The sequence below is a fragment of the Ammodytes marinus genome (assembly GCF_949987685.1).
Source record: "Ammodytes marinus genome assembly, chromosome: 3".
NCBI classification, from domain to species: domain Eukaryota; kingdom Metazoa; phylum Chordata; class Actinopteri; order Uranoscopiformes; family Ammodytidae; genus Ammodytes; species Ammodytes marinus.
This window is the reverse complement of record NC_137232.1, coordinates 20,123,015-20,146,761: the sequence shown is the minus strand read 5'-3', so window position 1 is coordinate 20,146,761 and position 23,747 is coordinate 20,123,015. Positions and strand designations below refer to the sequence as shown.

The 23,747-nt window shown below is 40.4% G+C and overlaps 1 protein-coding gene across 6 annotated transcripts; it reads left to right on the top strand.

Annotated features, from left to right (window-relative positions):
* Positions 1 to 1,926: 1,926 nt before the first annotated feature.
* On the top strand, positions 1,927 to 20,727 carry picalmb (phosphatidylinositol binding clathrin assembly protein b; the record flags this gene model as incomplete). Of its 6 annotated transcripts, XM_080053530.1 has the most annotated exons (22): positions 1,927 to 2,466; positions 6,300 to 6,442; positions 6,578 to 6,653; positions 6,761 to 6,863; positions 7,640 to 7,733; positions 7,892 to 8,003; positions 8,095 to 8,201; positions 8,309 to 8,350; positions 9,513 to 9,598; positions 9,921 to 10,044; positions 10,169 to 10,302; positions 11,020 to 11,120; positions 11,300 to 11,452; positions 11,870 to 11,953; positions 12,840 to 12,932; positions 13,131 to 13,241; positions 14,172 to 14,288; positions 14,410 to 14,440; positions 14,566 to 14,665; positions 14,810 to 14,869; positions 16,543 to 16,647; positions 17,053 to 17,145. In XM_080053530.1, exons 1-22 carry the CDS (start codon positions 2,337 to 2,339, stop codon positions 17,143 to 17,145), a joined length of 2,199 nt encoding a protein of 732 aa, XP_079909656.1. In that variant the 5' UTR covers positions 1,927 to 2,336. The 6 variants fall into 6 exon arrangements, with proteins under 6 accessions (XP_079909656.1, XP_079909655.1, XP_079909654.1 ...); XM_080053529.1 differs by lacking the exons at positions 11,300 to 11,452; positions 11,870 to 11,953; positions 12,840 to 12,932; positions 17,053 to 17,145 and adding an exon at positions 19,163 to 20,727 and having other exon boundaries at positions 7,880 to 8,003; XM_080053528.1 differs by lacking the exons at positions 11,300 to 11,452; positions 11,870 to 11,953; positions 12,840 to 12,932 and having other exon boundaries at positions 10,175 to 10,302.
* Positions 20,728 to 23,747: the final 3,020 nt, after the last annotated feature.

Here is a 23,747-nt window from a genome sequence, read left to right as displayed (position 1 = left end):
AACCCCACCCCTTTTGAATAATAACAGAAGCTACAGTGGCCTTCAAGGACAAGAACAATTCTAATTTCTAAACAATGCACCTGATGACATTCCAACCATGACGCTTTCAACATGGCGGCCACTAGGCCTTGGTCCAAGATATGCAGAAATATGGACATATGAGACCCTTTCTAAGGGAAAAAACAATCATTCTAAAAAAAAAATCAGCTATTATGCACTAGATTAAATGTACTTATGGATATTATAATTACTTTCTACAAAATGTGCTGGGAAATTAAAACCCAAAATTCTACACACTGCAGGTTTAAGTGAACAAGATTGTTTTCCAGAAAAACGTAATGGTTTGCATTAATAGCAAACCACTTTAATTTATTTCAAGTGGCACGCCAGACATTCGTTATTTGTTTGGAGAGTTTTCTGTTTTCTTTCAGATTTTTTATGCTGTTGATGTATGAAGCACCTTATATAAGAAAACAAATCAATGAACATACAATTCCTGGTTTATTGACATTCTCCAAATCACTAATAATAATATTAATATTAGGATTATATTAGGCTTTATTACTTCTGAAGAAAAACAAACTTTACTGCAGATATGTAAAACTTTATAACAATGCAACTAACCCCAAATATTTATTGGACATTGTATTACAGTTATGGTGAGTCTCTATAATCTCCTATAAAGAAGTGTACATAAAAACAGTTTGCTACTCAACCAAAAGCCAGACACCTGTTTGTGTTATCTCTTTTCACTTTTCGTAACCATAGAATAAAATGTCTCTGTGTTGACTCACCAGGACCGTTTTGATTAAGTTGTTTGCAAAGTTGGAATTCGATTTGGACACCATATGAGTAAATATTTTTGAAATATTCCTGTGTGCCGATGATTTTTTTCTGAATGCATGCAGAACGTTAATACACTTAAGAAGCAACAATGAAGTTTTAAACAAAAATACAATGCAGTGCGAGGATGAGGGGTGCAAAGAGTGCTGGAATAAAGACGGCTATAAAATGATGAATGTAGCCTAATAGGTTAGGCCTACTTCATATCTATGAATAGGGTGAATACAGTAGCCTACAAGCATGCATTCATGCCTCTATGGCCTAGAATAACCTACATTGCTTGGATTTCTATTTTACATTGATGATGATAATATGAATGTTATAAAACAGTGTGTGTTAATTAGAGTGACTCTGTTCTTAGCTCATCCGCATGCGGTTGCAGCCCTGCTACAGCCATGTGAATTACATTTAAATAATCATATTTTGAAAAAATACTCTTTATTGCAGTAGGCTATAAAAGCAAAGCAGTGATGTGAAACCCTGTAAAAACTTAAATAAAGTCATTTGGAATTCACTGTGGAGTGGACATGTTGCATTGAGAATAGCCAGTCCTGTGTCTCGTTGCTCTGTCAGGTCTAGCCAGCCCTAAATCAATACAGGCCTCATCCTCTCACACACAAGGCCTCTGGGATTGAGTCTTTCTTCCCCGTCCCTTTCCCAGCTGGACTGCGAGCAGTCGGTGTACACCTGCACCACAGCCAGCAGGCCTTATGGGAACTTCTCGGTGTAAGAGCTGATTCGGGGTCTGCAGGGCGGCGTGTTCTCTCTCTCTCTCTCTCTCTCTCTCTCTCTCTCTCTCTCTCTCTCTCTCTCTCTCTCTCTCTCTCTCTCTCTCTCTCTCTCTCTCTCTCTCTCTCTCTCTCTCTCTCTCTCTCTCTCTCTCTCTCTCTCTCTCTCTCTCTCTCTCTCTCTCTCTCTCTCTCTCTCTAGTGACTGAGCAGAGCAGGCCAGCCATTTCCCCTCTACTACCATAGTATTGGTATTTTTCTTTCATAGCGCTGTAAAAGTCGGGCAGCGGCTGTATAGCGGCAGGAGGTGGAGCGCAGTGCTTTGGGCTGGTGTGAGCTGTGCTTGTGCATAGGGCTGGAGGAAGAGGAGGAGAGGCGCAGGGATCCGGTGTGCCACATCGGGATGAGAGCGAGACAGAGACCCGGTTCGGATGAGTCAGCGAGAGGAGCCTGCAATCACGGCACCCGCTGAGATTTTTGAATGAGTTTGGACGGAAACGAGCGGTGCAACAAGAAATACATAGTCTGATATTTGTGTGAGGTTTGTTGTTGTTTTCCGCTGCTTTTTCTTCCGCCCTCCCCCGGTCCGCGTCTTCCATAGCCTAGTTCTGAGTTGTAGGCTACAGCCACCACAGTGAGTGGGGGGGAGAGAATCCGGCAAGGTTGCGGAGGAGGTGGAGGTTTTATTTTGACTTTTTATTTCATAAAGCTCACACCAGGACACTATTTTTGGACGCCTTTTTTGTCGCGAGCGAGTGAGCGAAGATGTCGGGGCAAAGCATTACGGACAGGATAACTGCAGCCCAGCACAGTGTAACGGGATCCGCCGTTTCCAAAACAGTATGCAAGGCCACCACTCACGAAGTCATGGGCCCGAAAAAGAAACACTTGGACTGTGAGTATCTTTCTGAGAGTCAGAGTGAAAAGCACCGCAGGCTACTGTCGGCCAAACGCCTCTTTAACTGTCTCCGTTAGGTCGATGGAGGAGCTACCTACAAGGCCTCAAAGCCTCAGGATAGGCTAGCTAGCCTACTGCTTGTTCATGTCACTCACTGGAGATTATATTGTTTTAACGCCGAGGCCAGGCCTTGTTGACATAGTGCTGAGCACAAATAAGAGGGGTTTAAAGCTTTGACAGCCTTTATTAAAGCCTACAAATCATTATTATTATTATTATTTAAATGCATATTTTGACATTAGTTGCTGTCAAACTAGCCTGTCTAGCTGTCTGGTTTTGTTCAACCAGCTCTAGTCTTTTTGGTATTAAGCCAGTTCCTTGATATTTAGCTTGGACATTTAGCCCACATAGCAACCAATCAGGATAAATGGTTATGTGACCGGTGTATAACAGGAAGCAGCCTACTATGAAGGCATTGTGAGCAGGTGGGGCCCCCTGCACTCAGGCCCTGAGTTAACATTTACAGGAATGCTTGCAATCCAATATCAGTCCCCATGCACATCTCCCATCTTGGTGGTGCACCTGCACTAGGGGGCAAGTGTGTGTGTGTGTGTGTGTGTGTGTGTGTGTGTGTGTGTGTGTGTGTGTGTGTGTGTGTGTGTGTGTGTGTGTGTGTGTCAGTTCAGGCTTGACAGTGTAGTAATGTGAAACCTGCTGTTTCTCTTGTTAGAGGTCTTGATGTTTCAGTATACAATAAGGTGACACACTGTAAGGACACAAAAGAAGGAAGTTCTCCTACTTCCTTCCTTCCTTCTTTCCATCAAATATGTAACCTGATTTAAGCATAAGAGATTAAATCCTTGTGTGATTGTCTGATGCCCTCGCAGTCAGAGGAGTCACGGTCTGTCTGTACTCGGAGGTGCAGCAGTGGATTTTCTGCATATCGATCTGCTCTTGCAAATGCTCGATGGTAGTAATGAAAGTGGTTTTATGAAGGCCCTGCGTCTTCGTAAGAGTTCAATAACTTTATCTTCATACAATAGACTCATTACAATGGCAAATATTAATCGGATTTCCTCACCTGGTGGTAGTGGCTACTTGTGATGCATATTATTTAGGCTAGGTTCTGCACCTGTTGTGCTGCTTAGGTCACTCCCCCTGATGTTGAGGTGAGTGAAAGTTGGCACAGAGGTGACACTGTTGATTCATCCCAAACCCAGCCAGCAGCCATCCAATGTGGCTGACATGCCTCATAGAACACAGAGTACAGTACATGGTATATGGACAAAGATTATTCCACAACGTTGTCTTGTTTCAGACAGCCAGGATCAGTCAAACACAACAGCAAGTTTGTTGTATACCTTTCCTAATATTAGCTTAATGTTTCCTCATATCTCCTTGTAGATTGTATATATTGTGAATGCAGAGATGAGGGGAGTGGTAGATGGGGATTGACCCCCAATAAAGCCCACATAATATAATGTTGTGATATTAGTGCTGACACGGTACAGAAGAGGCCAAACTTCTCAAATGTTGAATATTGTAGAAACCCAAGAACTTTTTCTATAATTGGCGTAATCTTCATTCAAATCAGGTGAATCAATGTAGAACGTTATATCATTTTCTGATTCCTTAAACTCTCAAATATCAGTTCAAAATCTCCCTAAAAAAAACTTACTTTGCCTAATAATGCATGATCAGTACAGGGCAAGGCAGTACTACTGTTACAACTTATTATCATAAATAAACTTTATGTAGAATTTAGGTCTGCAGCCTAGACCAAATTCACCTAAAAATTATAACATTGCATTAGAGGGGACAAAAAAGCACCCCACCTGTTGAACAGAGGAACAGTGTCTAAAAAGTCCATAGGGAACATTGAAGTAAACAGGATCGTGAAACTGACCTGCCAGAATTTTGGTTCTTGTTGACGGTTTCTGAATTAAGATGTTATTCTTTGGCAACATCATGAACCGTCACAACTGTTTTTTAAAGACATTTTTTGTGCCATAAATTAATTCATAATTCCATTCGAAATCTTTAATGTCAACCACTGTGAATATTGAGTGGGCTGATTGTAGCATGACAGTGATGTCAGTGTATCCTCCTCTGCTCATCTCCTCTTCGTCATCATCTTCTTCTCTGGGCATTTCAGCAACCCATACTAAGTTAACAACTACTGCTGCTGCTACATCTCTGGAAGGTTATCCTCCTGTCCTACTTAAAGTCCCCCTCGCCTTTCCAAGAGTCAAATATAGGACAGAAAAAGGGAGGCCCAATTACCCCGTGAGTCTGATCACTGCTGTGACTGGCAGGGTTGTTGGCACTGATGGGCTCGGGCTGCTTTGAGGTAACACAGTTCAACCAGCACAAGGATGTTAGCATGAAGATATGAGCTGAGAAAGTGGGACAGAACCTCTCTCGATGTCCTTCACCTTATGCTGGTTGTTGGGTAAAAGGAGGTTTTGTTGCCAACTTGCCATTAGCAGTTAAAATAAACAAACATTACTTTCTACTGTTTATAATGCAGATTTTATGTCGAAAACATCATTGGTTAAAAAACTGTTTTGCAAAGTATTTAGGATAGAATAGATGCATGATTATAACCCAGGTATGTATTGTAGAGTTATTACATGCATTATGGATAAATCATGTAGATTCTAAAATGTGAAAAACGCCACCACAGCCAGGGCTGGAGCTACCATTGGGAATATTTTGTCAAATGTGGATGATTTAATAATGATTTAAGGATTTTTTTTACAATTGTATAATATTAGAAATGTTGTGTTTTTGCCAACTTAATTAAGAGGCCAAAACTTAGGGAGAGAAAACTTATCTTATTAAAACATGAATTATTTATTTATGAAATTACTTTTTGGAATACCAATCCCACAGTTTATAATTGTATTAAACAGAGCTGCAAATCCTCAGATTTATTTGGTATTTGAGCTTGATAAATCAGTTGATCCTGTCAAAATATAGGCAGAATAGTTTTCTCTCAGCCCTAATTATTTTGGGACAGAGGAGCTGATAATATTATTTTGAGATCCTTTTTGATGCATTTAGAGAAGCCATTTTCCATTCAGCATTTCTAGTCTTGTCTTGACTAAAACACATCCACTTAAATCCAATAATGAGAAGCCATCTGCATTTTGGGATTAGTTGTTGCTGTTCACATGTTTCCAAATTGAACAAATTGAATATGTGAGACCTGATGCGGAGGACACAAAGTATAATGAGTCACATCACACAGACTGGTTTTGGCTCAGACTTCCATAAATTAGTTTGTGGAGTACCTGCGGTCACTTTTCTTTACTCGTTCATGGTAGGCAGCAGGTGTTTGTCTGCTCGCCAGCTCAACAATGAGGCCCGTTTGACAATTAACTAAAGGTTATCTTTCAGTTAAACATTTTATCATATTAAATACAATCAGATATCAAAGTATAAATGTTTTAAGTAAGTTTACTTACGGTCACATGCAGCAATCGCACTACACTACAACATGTCTTCACAAAATAGTGTAAACATACATACTTAACCAGAAGCTAATTAACCACCCAAGGTGATGCTTCAAATAGTTTGTTTTGTCCAACCCAAAACTCGCAAAACACAAAGATATTAAAACTTTTACCATACTAGAGGGCAAATAATCCCTGCAAATATTGACATTTGAGCAACTGAAAGTAGTTGGATCTTTGTATTTTTGCTTGAAAAAGTAGGCGTATAGCAGTAGTTACATGTGTGTATTTGCAGCCTTTATATTTGAATAATAAAACATGTTACTGTATATTGGGAAAGAGCTGAACAATTTGATCTTATTGTTGTTTCAGATTTGATCCACTGCACCAACGAGATGAATGTGAACATTCCCCAGCTGGCGGACTCGCTGTTCGAGAGGACCACCAGCACCAGCTGGGTGGTCGTCTTTAAGTCACTTATCACCACACAACACCTCATGGTCTATGGCAATGAGGTAAGACACATAACGGCTTCACGTTGTGTTTAGATGATACAGTGAACTGGATATATGGCATCAGAAGTTACAAAAATAGAATTACTTCCAACATTGATGTGTTATTAATTATGTGTTTCCCCCCCTCTCCCACAGCGTTTTGTGCAGTACTTGGCTTCAAGGAATACACTATTCAACCTCAGTAATTTTTTGGACAAAAGTGGGTTACAAGGTGACGTTGATTTTAGTTCTTAGTCATTCTCAATGTGTTCACCATTTGATCGATTAGAATAAATCTCAAAAGGATTTTTTTTTCCACTGTCGTTTTTTACATTGCAGGTTACGACATGTCAACGTTTATCAGGAGGTATAGTCGATACCTGAACGAGAAAGCTGTTTCATACAGACAGGTTGCCTTTGACTTCACAAAAGTGAAACGCGGGTAAGTAGTTATCTGATATTTAAACTGCAAATATCTTTCCTTTTTGTTGTATATACCTGAACACCTGGAATGCTTATTTTCAGGGGTGCTATACTCTGTTATGTTTATTACTGATTCATTATTCAAGCCTTTTTTACATTAAATAATTGTTGGTCCTGGAAAAAAACTAATTCCCAAAGCAACAATGCCCAAGATCCCATGTCATTCAAATAACTTTAAAACTTTAAATGTATTCAGTAGCACAGCAAATATTTAAATTTTCCCTTGATAAATGCAAAATTGAACCAACTCAATATGTGTTGACAATTTTTGTTGGGCTACTTGTTGTGTCCAATTTTAAACCCATTTCACCATTACATGTTGAACTTTGGCTCTCATGTTTATCAATGTGCGCCGTCCCTTCTAAATAAAGAAATCTAAAATTACTCACAACATCCACGCCAGTCAGTCCATTAGTGCTCCGGCTTCTTCGTCACACATAATGTAAAGTGGATGTCTTTGGGGGGGATTTTCAGTCGGACAAAAGAAGACATTTGAAGACATCGCCATGGGCTGTGGGACATTATTATGGTGGTAATTTTTATCACAACTGTGACCTATTACAGACAAAGAGGATTTATCAAGAAACAAATCAATAACTATATTGTTAGTTGCGGCCACACAATGATTTTGACAAAGGAGTCAGTCTGTTGCCATGTATAAGGAGCTACACATTTGCTTTGCTCATCCATCTGTGTGCCCCCTCCATCTTCCCTCTCTCCACGTTATCCACGCAGAGTGGACGGCGTGATGAGGACCATGAATACAGAGAAGCTGCTCAAGACCATCCCCATTATTCAGAACCAGATGGACGCCCTCCTTGATTTCAATGTGAGTTTAAGGTGAAGCCTCCTGCCGCTCTCTAGCTCGAGTGGTTACTTTTCTTTTTTAAATGGCGGTGTGGAGGCTGAGCATAAGTCAGTTGTTTTTTCCTACGTCAACCCCCGTGGTTAGAAGCTGTTAGATAAATGCGACAGTTTCCTCCCCAGGTCAATGCCAACGAGCTGACGAATGGAGTTATCAACGCGGCCTTCATGCTTCTCTTCAAAGACTCCATCAGACTCTTTGCTGCTTACAACGAAGGCATTATCAACCTGCTCGGTAAGACCTTTTGAACGCACTCTTTGTTTTTAATTTTATTTAAATTTTTTGTTTGGTCATTCCAATTTTTTATTTATTTTCCACCAAACAGAAAAATACTTTGACATGAAAAAGATCCAGTGTAAAGAAGGGTTAGACATCTACAAGAAGTTTCTCACTCGGATGACCCGGATATCAGAGTTCCTCAAAGTAGCAGAGGTAAAATCACGACACGTTTTTAGTATATTTGTGTTACAGATATACAGCGTTTGTGTCCTACTGCTGCACAGACTCGATTGTAATTTTTTCTTTTCATCATCTGACAGCAAGTGGGCATCGACCGGGGAGACATTCCAGACCTATCACAGGTAACAGCAGGTTTTCCACACTTAATAGGGAGTCTGTCCTTGCTTACTGACGTCTTGTTTCTATCTTTAACTATAACTCGTTTTTAATTAGTGCTGTCTTTGTCCAAATAGAGTATAGCACACCCAACACTAATGTTCTTTTAAAAATATGAAACTTTGCATGATTTCCTTCTTGAGCGCATGTTTGCCAGAGGCGAAGGTGGTCGTCTTCTACTTCTTCTTCTTGTCTTCCTTCCTCTTCTTCCTTCTCACCCCTCCCTACTTTCTTCTTCTTCTTCTTCTTTCTACAGTAAATAAAGGTGTTTTAAAGTAATCACTGTAATTGCTCAGTAAATCTGAACAGTGACAGTTAGATGTTTGCCCAATTAGAAAAAACAAAGTGCACACATACTGTTGTGCTGTGCTGGGACCAGTTTCACATGAATATTTAAGCCCTGAGAACTGCGGCTAAAAATGCACCCTCCTCCCCTCGCCCACCCCCTCTCTGACTGTCACCACCTTTATATTCTGTATTTTCCCCCTTATCTTTCCACTTCAGTTCACAGTTTGTGTAAGTACTATCATTTCACTCTTCTTCTATGTCAGTGACTTGCTTCAGTGTTGTCCTTTTTGCATGCCTCTGCTCCGACTCGTGTCTCCTACATCGTGGTGCAAAAAAATAAAAACAGTTGAAGGAAAAAACGCTCGCCGTGGTAAATCTCTGTTCACTTTGGTTCCCTGTTTTTTGTTGAGGTGTGACCCAGTGTAGCTCATCCTGATTGTGAAATGGCCGGCCCGTTGTGCTTTAGACACAAGCCAGTTCAACAACGCCCCCGGGGTTGTTGAAAGCGCCATGGTGCTGTACGTCATCCCACACCGATGTTAACTCTCATCCAAAGTAGTTTTTTTTATTGGCTGGAATGCAGTCACCAATCAGTGGTGGGTAACTAATAGTTGATAGTTCACCTTTTTTTTTTATTGAGCAAAATTGAACCTCCTAATCAATTGGCCATCTATCTACGCCTGTGTTTTAATGTTGTGGTGTATTTCATGGTGCTTAGTGTTTTCTGCTAATTTCTTGGTTGCCCACCACTGTCTTGTATGGTCTTGGATGTCCAACATAAAGACTACATTTCCTGCATCTCAGGAAGTTGCTGACTGTGTATTTTCTTTGTCACGACAGGCTCCTAGTAGCCTGTTGGAAGCTCTGGAGCAGCACTTGGCCTCTTTAGAGGGCAAGAAAGTCAAAGACTCCACCGCAGCCAGCAGGTACGTTAATCCCTCCCACCACTAGCTCTGACTTCCTCTCATCTTTTTTTCTTGAATCTCAGAGGCTCTGCTTATAGTCCTCGAGGATGTAAAATTTCATTAGTTTAGTTATTGCTTCATCCTTACTACATCTCATCAATCAATCACACTTTATTTGTGTAGCATCTTTTCGTCCCCGTTAGTCATGTGACAGTACAGATTTAAACAGTATTAATTTGAGACAACTGCACACAAGAGAAAAATCGTGAAAAGTGATATCAAAAGGAATAAAATTGATTTCAAAAAGTCAACAATCCAGTGTGAATTTGTGTCTTTTCTCCAGGGCCAGTACTCTGTCAAATGCAGTGTCATCTCTGGCCAGCACGGGGATGTCCTTCACTAAAGTGGATGAGCGGGAGAAGCAGGCGGCTCTTGAAGAGGAACAGGCTCGACTCAAAGCTCTCAAGGTGGCTTTGATGTTTTAAACAAAAAGGAGAAAAAAAGACACTTAATGTATATTCATCAAATCTTTGCATTGTCTCTCTCATTGTCGCTGCCGTATTTTTGAATTTGAGTTTGCTCTCACTCAAGGAACAGAGGCTCAAAGAGCTTTCCAAGAGGCCCTCCTTCGCTACCACAGATACATCGCCGATCTCCACCACCGGGGGCACTATCAGCACAGCACCAGCCATCGACCTCTTCTCCACACCCAGCTGCTCTAACGGGTACTGCTCACATTACCAGTGTATCCACTATGTAGTTTGGAAATATTTTTTTTAATATAATTTCTAACCATTTCATACCCATATTGCAATGTCTTGCAAACACCATTTAACGTTTTATTTAGGCTTTAAACCTGCAGTGACTGATTTTATTTTTCATGGCCTCTTTGGGGCGGGCAGCGGAAAAACAAGTTGTGATCACAGCATTCATATCATCACCGGTTTCAGTCATGAACTTCTTTGCAAACAGATGCTTTTTTACACATTCAGCAGTTATGGTACACCATGAGCTGAAACTCACTGTTAAGCTCATTCTAGTACTAATTCTATTAATGTTCATCACTACCAAGTGTGCCCTTTCACATTACTTTTAAGTCATAGTAAAGATCTATTTATTATAGTGTCACAATTTCTCAAACTCTTCATTGAAGCTATTCTTTTCATTATCTATTACTCCGCTAATTATTTCCTCTCGTATTATTTAACACATTTTTAAAGCATAAAGCCATGTGACTATTTGTCAACCATTTCTAAGAAAACAAAAACTGCAAAACAATTCAAGAGGGGGGTATGCAAAACACAGTTGTAAAAATATACCAAAAGGTTTAAAAATACAACAACTAAGAAATCAATGCTGTGACCTTTTTATTTGAAAAACAACTTTAGTGCTTATAAAGAGGTAAAACATATTCTCTTTTTTCTTTTTCTTTTTTTCTGCAGAGCTGTCAAGATGGAGAGTGACCTCTTTGACCTGCAGTCATCTTTCCAGGCCTCCATGCAGTCAGGCTCAACGGGGCTTCCAGTGGCGACAGTGTGGGCAGGTAAAGAGAAGCCTCCAACCAACCAACCAACCAACAACAACCAATGTTTCAGGACTTTGGTGACCTGTTCTGCATGCTCTCGTTCTCTCTGTTGTTGTCTGACTTTGATGTCCACCTCTTTCTCTCCACTATCTCTTCTCTTCTCTCTCTGTCTTCTCTTCTTTCCTCTGCCTGCCTAGATCCTTTCACCTCTGCTGAAGCTGGAGACGAATCCATGCCAAACCTTAACCCTTTCCTGTCAAAACTCGTTGTCGATGCCACTCACTTACCTGTCGTGTCTTCAGACAGTGTTAGCTTTCCCTCTAGGACATCCGCTCATGAAATGTTTGGTGGTAACGACTCATTTTGTTTCTCCTCCAAAGTCTTGTCACTCTTGTTTCATTTCTCTGTGGTCACCTACTGTATAAGCACGACTAGCCCTCCTGCATGTTCACTGTGCTGCTGTAGTTTGAATGTTGATTATGTCTTTAATTATCTTCTTTTGTCTTGTCTGTGCAGTGCACCTCATTGCAGTTCATACAAAGCTCAAATTGTGTTGTTTATTTTTAGTGGCCTTTATCTTCCTCTTTCGTAACAACCAGGTCCCTCCATGTCCCACTATAGAGGCCATACACCCATTCCGCTTTAGTGATACCTTCCATCCCCTCTTTAAATGAACAGTTTGGTGCTGCATTGTAATATAAAAATGCCATAGAGCTTTCAAGTTTAAACCTGTTCTTCTTTTACCAACCCTATTTTTGATTCTCCAGATCGTTACAATCCCTTTATTGACACAAACTCGTCCGTTTCAACCAATTACAAACGCACAGTGCGGATAGAACACTCCATCTCAGGTACTACGATGGCTCGCCATCTCAGCCTATGTTTCCTGAGCCCTGGCAAACATAGGATTATGCAAATAACCCACAGGGCTTTATTTTGATGTTTATGGTAGAAATGTAGACATTAACTAATAGGAAAAGGGGAAGGTTGGCATTTTGAGAAAACCGCTTTCTTGCATAGAGTTAGATGAGAAGATAGAAAACATGCCCATATCTGTCCAACTGAAATTAAATTGCATGTTATTTTTGTCTGTGACTGCACATAAATCTGCTCTGTAAATTTCATTTCCTCTGTTCTCCTTTTCGGTTGCACGATGATACCCCCCATTTGTGCATTAATTAGGTAATATAAATCAGTACCCTGTGACTTCTTTTATTTAAAATTCACTTTGTTTACAATTAAACAGACAATATTTAATTAATTATGTTTTAGAGGTTTTTTTTTTCTCCATCGGATAGAACCTGACTAGCCTTTTCCCTGTTTCCAGTCTTTATGCTCAGCTAAGCTAATGGTATGCTAGCTGTAGCTTGTATTTTAGCATACATATATGAGAGCTGTATCAATCTTCTCATCCAACCCTCTGTAAGAAAATGCACTTCCCAAAATGTCAAATTGTTCTCTCCTTTAATCCCTCCTTCTTGGTTTGCTAAAATGCTGTTTTTTAAAATCCTTCTACAACTCCTAAAATGTTAATTAACACACCCAGAATATAACTTAACTTACAGAGCTGTTTTACATGTTAGCCAGCTGTCTTCTTCCTGCCTGTTTATTTTTCTGTCATTTCCCACCTGTCTCTCTGGCCTGGCCTTGAAATGCCTTCTTTTTCTTTCTTTTTTTTTTGCTCTTTTTCTTCCTCTCTGTCTCTTCTGTGTCTTCCTGCTTCCTGTGGCGTCTCAGACTCCTTCTGTGGTCCAGTGTCCATTGCCCAGCACCTCCCACACCAGGCTCCTTACCCCACTGAGCCCTCTACTGTAGCAGGTCTATTCAGAGGTAGAGTACATTCAGCACTATATTGATGCTGTGGCACTCAGCTCTCTGTGCAGGTCACCAGGGCATTGATATGAGACCAACACTGTACTTTCACGGTCCAGTGCCAAAAAAACCCCGAAAAGTCCAAACAGTGGTCACTTTCACATCACGTAAATGCAAGTAACTGCAGCTGTTTTCTTTCTCTCCTCTCTTACAAAGGATACTCATCACCACAGGCTCCCCCACAGCAGTCAGTGGGGGAACTCCAGGTTGACTTTGAGTCCGTTTTTGGAGCCAATGCTGCAGGCAGGAACAGCCTCGATTCCGATGGTGAGGAATTTTGCATTTACATCATAAGTCAACGTGCAATACCTGTGCATCGGTTTTCCGTTTTGGCTGTTTTTAAATTAGAAATCAGGGGACAGTCTTGCATGGAGCTCTTATACAAAAGTCACTCAGTCGTGGCAAAAAACAAACATGAATGTTTTAAAAAAAAAAACTATCTGATCCATCCACTGTTTTTTTTCGTTCAATGCTATGTTATGAAAATTACAATGATTCGCCACTTACTGAAACTATGATATCGAGACACACACTACATTTGTTCCTGACGTCAGATTCAGCCGAAGCACCTGCGACAGTCAGCCCCATCCTAGACTCCAGAACAGAGTGTTGTTGCCCCTGCACTATATTTACATCTCCTTCTTTAAACCTTTAAATATTCTGGATTCACTACACGAAGAGTGAACTACTGTATTTCAGGTCTTTTTTGTTTTAATTTTGTTGATAACTTCTAACAGCTCATGAAAATCAAAAATCCAATATCTCAAACTATTAGACTATTGCATAGGACCACTTAAAAAAAGGATTCATAATACAGAAATGTTGACCTTCTGAAAAGTATGTATCGCTGTCCCCTTGTTGGGAAGTCAAAAACTGACATTGAAGGGGCAGTGACCATGTCTACTGTTCACCGTCTCTATTTCTACTCATTTCCTTTCATTTGTATTGTGTTGGCTATCTAATAAAGGCATTATATCAAACTGCACAACATAATATCAATGATTAAGGGAAGAAGTTGTATTGTGTTCATATGTTATCATGATGATACAGACCAAACTATAGCAAAGCAATCTTTGTCAAAAAGAGACTGATGAGGGGCCCAGACTTATTTCTCATCATTCATTGTAAAACTCCAGACAAAGTCAACAATAGGTTTAAAAAAGATAATTGGTTTGTTTTCTGTGAATGTTTTGTCAGATATTTCTGGGGGCATCTTGAAACCGACTCTCGCCGGCTCCCTCCAGTCGTCCGGTCTGCTGCCAGACAAGCTGGTGTCAGATGACCTTGACTCATCTCTGGCCAACCTTGTGGGCAGTGAGTGTGATCACTTTTGCTTTTCAGCTGCTCTAATGAAAGCATGTGTTGATTAAAGCACATAAGTGCCCAACTATTTACAGATAGACCCGTGATTTTTATTTTGTTTTTCTCCTCTCAGACCTTGGCATTGGGAACGGCACGATGAGAAAGTAAGTGATGGATCGGCACCGTGCAGCTCCAAACACGCCCACTCTGCTGTGCTCTAAACAGCTGCAGCTTTGTGCTCCGAGGGCAGTTACAAACTGGTGCTAACATCAAGTGTCTTAATCTACAGTGACATCCACTGGAGCCAGCCGGGGGAGAGGAGGATGACCGGCGGCACCCACTGGCAGCCCAAAGCGGCGCCCTCCACGACCTGGAACCCCGTCTCCATGGTGACACACAGTTTTTTTAAGTTTTTTTCGCTGTTAGTGCTCTGGCTGATTTTGCTGGTTGTTGCAATGTTACGCTGCTAGGTGAATATTTGTTGTCATTGTTGTGTTATAAATTCTCACTGGCCTGTTTATGTCTCCCTCCAGCAACCATCAATCATGGCCTTCCCTGCCACCACACCCACAAGCATGATGGGTTACAGCATGGTCAGTATAATGTGTGCATTAACTGTAGTAGCATTTTTCAACAGTCTGTGTAGCATCTGAAATTATTCAAATATTTTTCAGATATTAAGTTCTTAAAGTTGCTGAAACAGTTCATGTAAAAGCTTCTTGTTTTTTCTCAGTTTTAATTTTTTTTTGAGAATTAATAAAATGCACTTTAACTGGGTAAAGGGAGTGTTTTGTTGTTATGAATGTTCCCTTGAGTTTTATATATTATATGAAGGGTGGACAATCCTCAATAGTTTTAAGTGAAAGAACACTCGGCTTATTAATATTACATTTGACAGGACAGAAAAGGTTGTCTTTATTTATTTCTTGTTTGGGAAATGAAAGTTAAGTTATCTTGATAAGTCAATTTACGCGAGGAACATCGAATTTCGTCTTTTCGCATATCCCCTCTAAAATTACGACACTTCGGAGGGGGTCAGAGCGCAGGGTCAGCCATAGTACAGCGCCACTGGAGCAGTTTGAGGTTAAGTGCCTTGCTCAAAGACCCTGTTTCCACCTGGCATTAATATGTGGTTTTTAGGATCCGATCGCGCTAACTACAGGTGGAAACACGCTCAATGCGCATTGAATGCGCATTGAAATTATCCACATTCGGAGGTGGTTTGAGACCACTTATCCACATACCCATTAACAGTGGAAACGCGTATGCGCATCTCATAAACATTAGGCCCCGCCCACTCAACTGCGGCGAGTGACTGGGCGGAAACGCGTACTCATTCACGCGACAATTCACGTCATAAAAGCGCACCGTTGCAGGTAAACAGACAACAGAAAACAGAAAACATTGAAGATGGAGTGTATAAGCGGAAATGATGTACGAGCTGATTTCCATACAGCGCGGGGAATTCAAATCCGGATCGCAAACGCGCATAGAAGACGCATTGTTAAGGCCAGGTGTGAACAAGCATATTACATTTACATATAACGATCGGATTCCTCAGAACCACATATTAATGCCAGGTGGAAACAGGGTCAAAGACACAATGGTAGAGATGGTGGGAACCGGTCCGTATATGTAATACCAGCCACCACTAGTATTACAAGTGACACCCTCCTGTCCGGTGCCGGGGATCGAAACATCAACCTCATGGTTACTGGTCGTCCCCTTTTCCTCTAGGCCATCCTACCACATGAACGTTGCGCTTTTATAACCAGTTTTTCTTTAAACACATAATTCATGTCTGAATAGTCTTCATATTGACTTTCAGTCTAACAGTCCACAAGTTATGTATTTTAACAATCCAAATATGCCGAAAAACTTAGTCGATTGACATTCAAACGGCAACAATTTTTTAACAAAACAACAAGGAAATGTTCTTCCAGCATCTCAAATGTGTCCATTTTTCAAAGTCATCTATTAGAATACTATACTACATACTATCTTTTGTGTTTAGCCTGTTAATGGGACCAACATTTTAAATAACTAAACTTCCTGGCCATAATGATATTCTTCCTATTTTCTAACATATTACAGACCAAATCCCAAAACTAACCAGCAAATCAACCGATTATAAAAAAATATTTTTTATTCGGCCTTAATCATGCATCAATACTACCCATGCACTTTATATTTGTTATGCAAATATTAAGAAATACACCTTTACGAATAAAAAAAACTTCTCTCGTCTCTGTGCAACACACTGCAGCCTCCACAAATGGGCTCCATGGGGATGATGAATCCACCCACCATGATGTACTCCCAGCCTGTGATGAGGCCTCCCAACCCCTTTGGCTCCGTGTCTAGTGCTCAGGTGGGTGTAGCGCAGTTTGACAGTTCCGCTAAGCTGTGTTGAACGTCAATGTCTGTTAGAGCAGTAATCAGGTTGGGTAAATAGGTGTATCCATTGTGCATGTGACGTCTAGTACCATGATTAGTCACTGTGTAAGCTTTGTTGGTGGTGTGAAATCTGTTGAGGATGATGACAGTTTTGAACAATGGATCCCTTCGCTCTCCAGGAGCTGACAGGGACAAAACTGTGAATCATCTCCCCTTGTTTTTTGACTCCCCGTTTCTCCTCCCGACAACTCCTTTTTATTAACCCTACTTTCATCCGTCACAGCTGTTCCAAACTAATCTTATCCCTCCTTCAGTCTCTGTACTGACTCTCTGACTTCTCCTCTGGTCCTCCTACTTCCTGTATTTCTTCCTGAAATAGCCCTCCGCAGCCTCTAGTCCTTCCAGCCAGAGTCCTCTCCGAGCCCCTGGACAGGACCCGTTTGCACACCTCTCTCTCAAGGATTTCTTGTAGAGCATCTCTTTAGGTACAGCATGCTCTTTGCTTGCGGGTGCACCTGCATGTTTCGCATGCCCAGTGCTAGAACCCCTTCTTGTCTCTTTTTTTATCATTGCATACTTGATGTCTTCTCCATCTGATTTAGAATATGCTATATCTATTTTTTATCATTTTCAGTGTTTCTTTATTATCTTGACTCTTGGTTGCCTGGATTGACGCACATGCTGCATCTGTAACATAGCCAGACACATTATTTCTAACCCTTTATTCTTCCACCGTCATCACATATTTTCGTACTTTGTAGCCACATTGCTGAATTTAATTATACTGAACGTCTGCTGTGCTATTTATGTCTGTATGCTGCTGCTACTTAAGCTTTGCATTGTTATACCACACATATGCATTTTCCAGTGTTAACGTAATTTTTTTTTAAAACAATGGGACACAGATTGTTAAGGACCAACTATCAGAATCGCCAGCAGAAATGCAAACTGGCACTTGCAGATTATTTTATGGGCTAGATGGCTAGCAAATTAACCTAATTTGAGCTCCATGAGTTGCTTGAAATGCAAGAACTCCAAATTCTCCCCAGTTTAGGATCCATGTCAAAGAAAACATCGTTGTCCCTGTATTGTAGTGTAGAACTAGTTAGTCCTGGGGGAAGAGGAATCATGTAAAATCAGGCTTTTATTTTGTTCTGTCAAAAACCCTGTTTAACTGCGTAGCATATATTTGGTTGTATTTTCAAGCAGTCTAGGAGAAATGGCTTCAAGGTGAACCAACTAATGGGGTTTGACTAACGTATTGCTAGCTTTGGATACTTTGGTGGAATTCCTAAAGTGTTTGGTGCTTGCTTGTTTTTAGTTTTAAAAGCCTAAAAAAAGCACAATCTGCAGAGTGTTGCTCTCAATACAGCCATTTATCCCAATTTAATATACATTTAACTCCTAACTTTGATGGACCAGCATTGCCTAGCTATGGTTTGTAAAGCTGTGATTGGAAAATGCCACTCTGGCAAAGGGTTTGGCGAACAGTCGGTTTTACTTAAAGCTACTACGAGTAAGTCGGCACGTTGGCGACACCTTTGAACAAAAGCGGTAGTATTATTACGACGCCAGCTGTCGTGAAGCTGTTTTCTAGCTCGTGCAGGGAGTGCAGATTCAAATAATCAGGAAGCAATATGGTGCGTGTCCGTGTGTTGAAAGTGTGAGGGCACCGGACTCTTTTCGGCTCCGTGAGTCTATGGGTGACACAGCATCAACTAATGCCAGTAAGTGCTAAACACACCTGATTGCAATGAGTTGATGCATTGTCACCTCTCACGGAGCTGAACGAGTCCCCGTGTCCTCACACAAAGCGAATGAACGAGAGATGGCAGTTAGTTAGTATGGATCACGATGAGGTAATGTGTTTATGTTGTAAATAATGACTATTTCAGATGAATAATGGTCATCTGATGATGCTGGTGAGGGAAAGTAAACTTTGTTTTAGTAGGCTACCGCTCATTCATTTAGGAGTAAACACTGCAGTCTAGGTTCGCTGCGTGAAATTGTGTATACGTTGCTTGGCAACGCCCTCCCGCCCGACTATCACTCTCCCTTTTAGCTTTTCTTCATTGCATTCTCTTTTTTTTCTTTGATGGTTCAGCCCCGTTATCAGTCATTATGACGAAAAACAACTGTCTCAAACAAGGCTCCCGCTCCCCTTCCCTCACCTGGAGTGATAGGCTTCTCAAATCGCGTCCCTGCGCCACACTGAAATCTGCGACCAATACGGATATGTGAACATAGAGCATGCACGCGTGAACCGAAAATCGGACTGGGTGTACGACCAGATCAAATGCAGTAATAAAAACTATATAAAAACGTCTTTCTTTGCACTGATGGTCTCATTTGCTGTTAAAGGTAATTTATGATTATTAGAGGAAACATGAGGCTGTTTAAAAGATATTTAAAAGTTACTCGTTGCCGCTTCAATCAATTCTGTTCTCCTTTTTGTTTTTCACTGATATGTTCTGTCTCCTGTCTTGCAGATGCAGTTCATGTAATCTGAAGAGAAGGTGTCTCTCGGAAGAAGGAGCAATTAGCAGCAAAGCTTTGTCATTGTTGCAGTCTAACTCTTCAGAGAAACATTCACACACACACACACACACACACACACACACACACACACAAACAAACAAACAAACAAACAAACAAACAAACAAACAAACAAACAAACACAGAAACAAACAAACAAACACAGAAACGTCAAGAACACAATGGTGCAGACGACTGTCAGAAACCATGGTAACCATGTCCAAATGATGATTTTTGGCGATTGCCCACACCCAATTATTCTGTAACTTGTCCGAGATGTCGAGTGATGCTGCTGTCTAAACCCCTCCTCTAAAGAGGACTCCTAATCCATTTTACAGTGTAATCTGTAAAGATAGTTCTGGGTGCGGAGAACAACTTTGATGTAATGTATTTGGACATACTGTGGTTGGATGTAAAAGGCTTTGATGTTCAGCGGGGAGGGGGCAGAAGGTCAAAAGGAGAGCGGTCCTTCCCTTTCTTGATCCGATCATCAGTCGTCCAGTCCCTGCAGTTATTTAACAGTCACTCAGTAGTGATGCTAATGGCGTTTACACCTGTTTAGTTTTTGTCTTTTTTACCGTGTTTACAGTAGACATTCCTTGTGTGTTGTTTGTATTTATTTATGATTATTGGTTTAAGATTGGGGGTGGGGCAAGGGGAAAATAATGTAAAATCTACAGTACATTGAACACCTGTGGGAGTGCTTCAGCATTAAACAAGCATCTCAGACTATCATTGAGAGGTAGAGTTAAAAATAGCTATTATATAAATTACACCTATTAAGCGGAATGATAGAGCACTAAATATTCTATGAGTTTTGTGTTAAGACTTTTTTTTTCTACCTAGGCGAAAAAGGTCACAATCGCCGTTGTACTTAAATTGCAGGGGTACGAGTCGGTTAACAGTATATAGTCGGTTCTGTGCCAAGGGTTATTTGCAATGGACCAGTTTCCTGTCTAGTTGGAAAAAAAACACTTCATCCACGAATCTGAAGCGTCGCACTGGGTGGTGGGCTCCATTTGCTTTAAGCTTGGCATGCCATTGACTCACTGACCGTATTCAAGGCTGCCTTTACTCTGAATGTGAAAGAGTTGTCTTCATGTTGCACACATCTTTCCTCACTGCTGTTCCTCAGCAGGAGTTTTTTGGCGGGGGGGTGACTGGATGATGGGGTGTGTCTGCTTGCTGTCGCTGCGGTAACGGGAGGGGGAGGGGGCCTCAGATTTGATGTAAATTAATTGTATAAAAGATCCAGAGGACCGGGGGTAGAGTGTGAGGAGCACTGTTGATCGGTGCTCTGTGTGTATATATTAAAAAAAAATAAACAAAACTGACTGTTGTTCGAGTTCAAAAAGTGAAAGATGTATGAAATATGAAAGCAATTCAATCAAATTTGACTCTACCTAAGTTTGATTCAGGATCTTCTCTGCGTTTGTCTCCGCAGATATTTTCTTTATGTAATTTGAACGTGTAGCAGACAACGACTGAAGTCTTTTCTTTCTTTTACAAATAAAGAGCAGCTTCCACAAAATGATCACGCATGTATTTCTTGTTGTCGTTGAGTGTTCAAACTATTGAATTTTAACTGTGCGGCATACATTGTGAGGTCAAGAAGCACATTTTACGATACAAAAAGTACCTTTAGGATTTGTATATAGGGCTTTTGCAATAGATGTTGCATAGATTCACCCAAGCAACTCTAAAGAGAATGCTAGCAGATTAAAATATATGCTGCCTGCCTAGCACAATTTTTAGCGTTGTATACATCTAGTGCAGTGATCTCCAGCCCATTCTATATAGTTTAGTATGGTAATTTGATTAAAAAGCGAGCATTTAAGGAATATGACCCGTTTGAGCCAAATAGACAAAATAGCCTATACTGAAAGTTTTGTAACTTTTGACATGTAGCCCATAAGGACTTCAACATCAGGTAATACAACAAGACCCACCTTGGGGATCTGTGATATTAGTGGTGCCTACTGCTAGACAAAATTACAATTAATTAAATGAATACATGCCATCCGCCAGGCAGTGAATGTGGGAGATTAAGGGGCCCCTGGGAGTTCTCAAATAGATATTTAATGTGCATGGTCACAAGCTTAAAGGTTCTCATGCTTCAGTTCAAATCAGCAGGTGGCATCAGGTTCATTCAAGTAGATGAACTCATCTAAGTGCAAGAGTTTGGATCAGTGGTTTGTATTGTATTACACATTGAGATTACAAAGTAGATCACCAGAATGGATTGCACTGCTTCTGTCACGGCCTGATCTCCAGCTGTTTTTCCTACATTTCTAATATTTTATGGGCTTATCAAGATAAAACCATGCAGGTGCCTTGAAATTGATATGGCGTCACGTCAGTGTGGGAATAGTGACCACTATAGCCTTCTCCAAACACCTGTACGGCCGATGTGTTTGTATTGTGCATCATGCCCTCGAGCGTGCCTTCCAGTGGCGGATGCTCACACCCTTTTGTCAAACACCGATGATGACATCAACCTGTGGAGACTGAGGACACCTGCTGGACGCTACCCGTCATTACGCCACAGAGGACATAACTCAAGAAGGTCCTCCTGACTGCAGACAGCAGATTTTTGGACGATGCATAAGTTGATGAAACAATTAAATAATAGTAATAGTAAATACACACAATCAATGTCTTATCATAAACATTTACCACTATACCGAATCGAAAGATGGATGAAAGTCAAACTGTTGTTTTTGCTCAGGTCCTCCTCCCCCTCCAGAGTCCGCCTCCCTCTGATCAGCTGTTCTCATAGGAGTCCGGCCATCCAGCAGCAGCAGCTGACCTGTAAAGGAGGTGAATACATTTTTACTCTTTTACTTTGTTGCTTTTAATTTGAAAAAAAAATGTCTTTTACCTTCACTTCAGGATGGGAGTTATATGAACAGTTTTGTGACAAAGGTCCAGCTGTCCTGTAAGGTAGGCAAACCTGTCAAATACTTGAACTCAGAAAGTAAAATATACCAGAAGTTAAATCATTATGTGAATCATTAAAGCTAAACCTTTGTGACTTTTATCAACGTTATCTTGGTGGAATAACCATAATAACAACTGTGCGTAGTAGCAATTGCAAGTTACTTGTACTTCATTTGAGTTTGTTCAAGTTATACAACTTTGTACTTATTCTTCCACTTCATGATATCAGAGGCAATTTTTGTACCTTCTGCTCTACTACATTTGTCTGGCAGCTTTAGTTACTTTTCATATTGCAATCTTTCCAACGCTTAGTGTTCAGTCGTAAACCAGCATCTACAAATTTGGTGATTCGATTTGAATGTTTCTGATAAACTGAAGGATTGAGTGTTTATTTATTGATTGAGAATATTCAACTACTTCTTAAGATAAACAAACTATTCGCTCATTGGATTAGCTGAAGAATGCATCGCCAAAAATCTGAAAACAGCAGTTTGTTTGTTTTGAGCTCATTACAAAGTTAAAAACTTTGATGTTACAAAGTTTAATTAGCTCCACCCTAAACATCTAAAACAGTCAAATGCAACATGCACCTTAATGCAGCAAGAATATAGAAGCAGTATAAAAGACTGACAATGTCCAGGTGATACTTTAGGTACATTTTACTGCACCCTTTTATCTCAGAATCTGCACCTGCACACAAAGAGAAGTATCACCGGACATTGTATCGTGTTTCTGTTGAGTGCTGCATAAAAAAGTCAACGATTTTTGGCTTGAAGACAATACATGCTCTAACAGTTCCTCTATAGAGCTTGTAGTCTTTCAGCAAGAGTTCATGTCATGTTTTCAGCCAGTTCCTTAAATAAACATGCAAAAGATCTAAGATCCATATAAATTGTTTATGGTGCAGAAACAAACAGTGGTGGAAGTCAAAGTCCTGTATTCTAAATCCTATTTAAGTGAAAGTACTTGGGTATTGTCATGAAAATATACTTAATGTATCAAGAGTAAAGTAAAATAAACACTATTATACATGGCATTGTTAGATTGTTAATATGGATGCTTTAATGAATAAGCATAATTTACTCTTGTGTCTGGTTGAGTTGGAGCTAGTTATACATACTTTATATACTTCCAGTCTGGGGATTAGGGCCCTGCAAAGGGTCGCAAGATACTGTAGATCTGAAGGGCCATAAAATTATTCATTCATAAGTGAGGAAAGAAAGAAAGAAAAAACACATTTATGCTACACAGGTTTTGGACTCTTGTTTGTGAATGTTTAGATTATTTCACCTTTTTGGTCTTTAAAAAAACTATTAAAATGAATTCAACTTGTATGTTTAGAGGGAAAATCTCCCTTTGGTGAAACTGCTAACAATTTAGAGACATCTGTTTGTTTTTGTAAGAGGCCAAGAGCCGTAAAAGGTTGGGAAATACTGGTTTGAACTCAACAATCTTGTTTTATAAACTCATATGTTTTTTTCATTTCTTAATAATGTAAAATGACATGCTGTCATAAATATTGTAATGTAGCAGAAGTCCCCGTAGTTCAATGGTTGCAAAATAATGATCTTCTGTAGAGATGTCAATTAAATTTTTTTG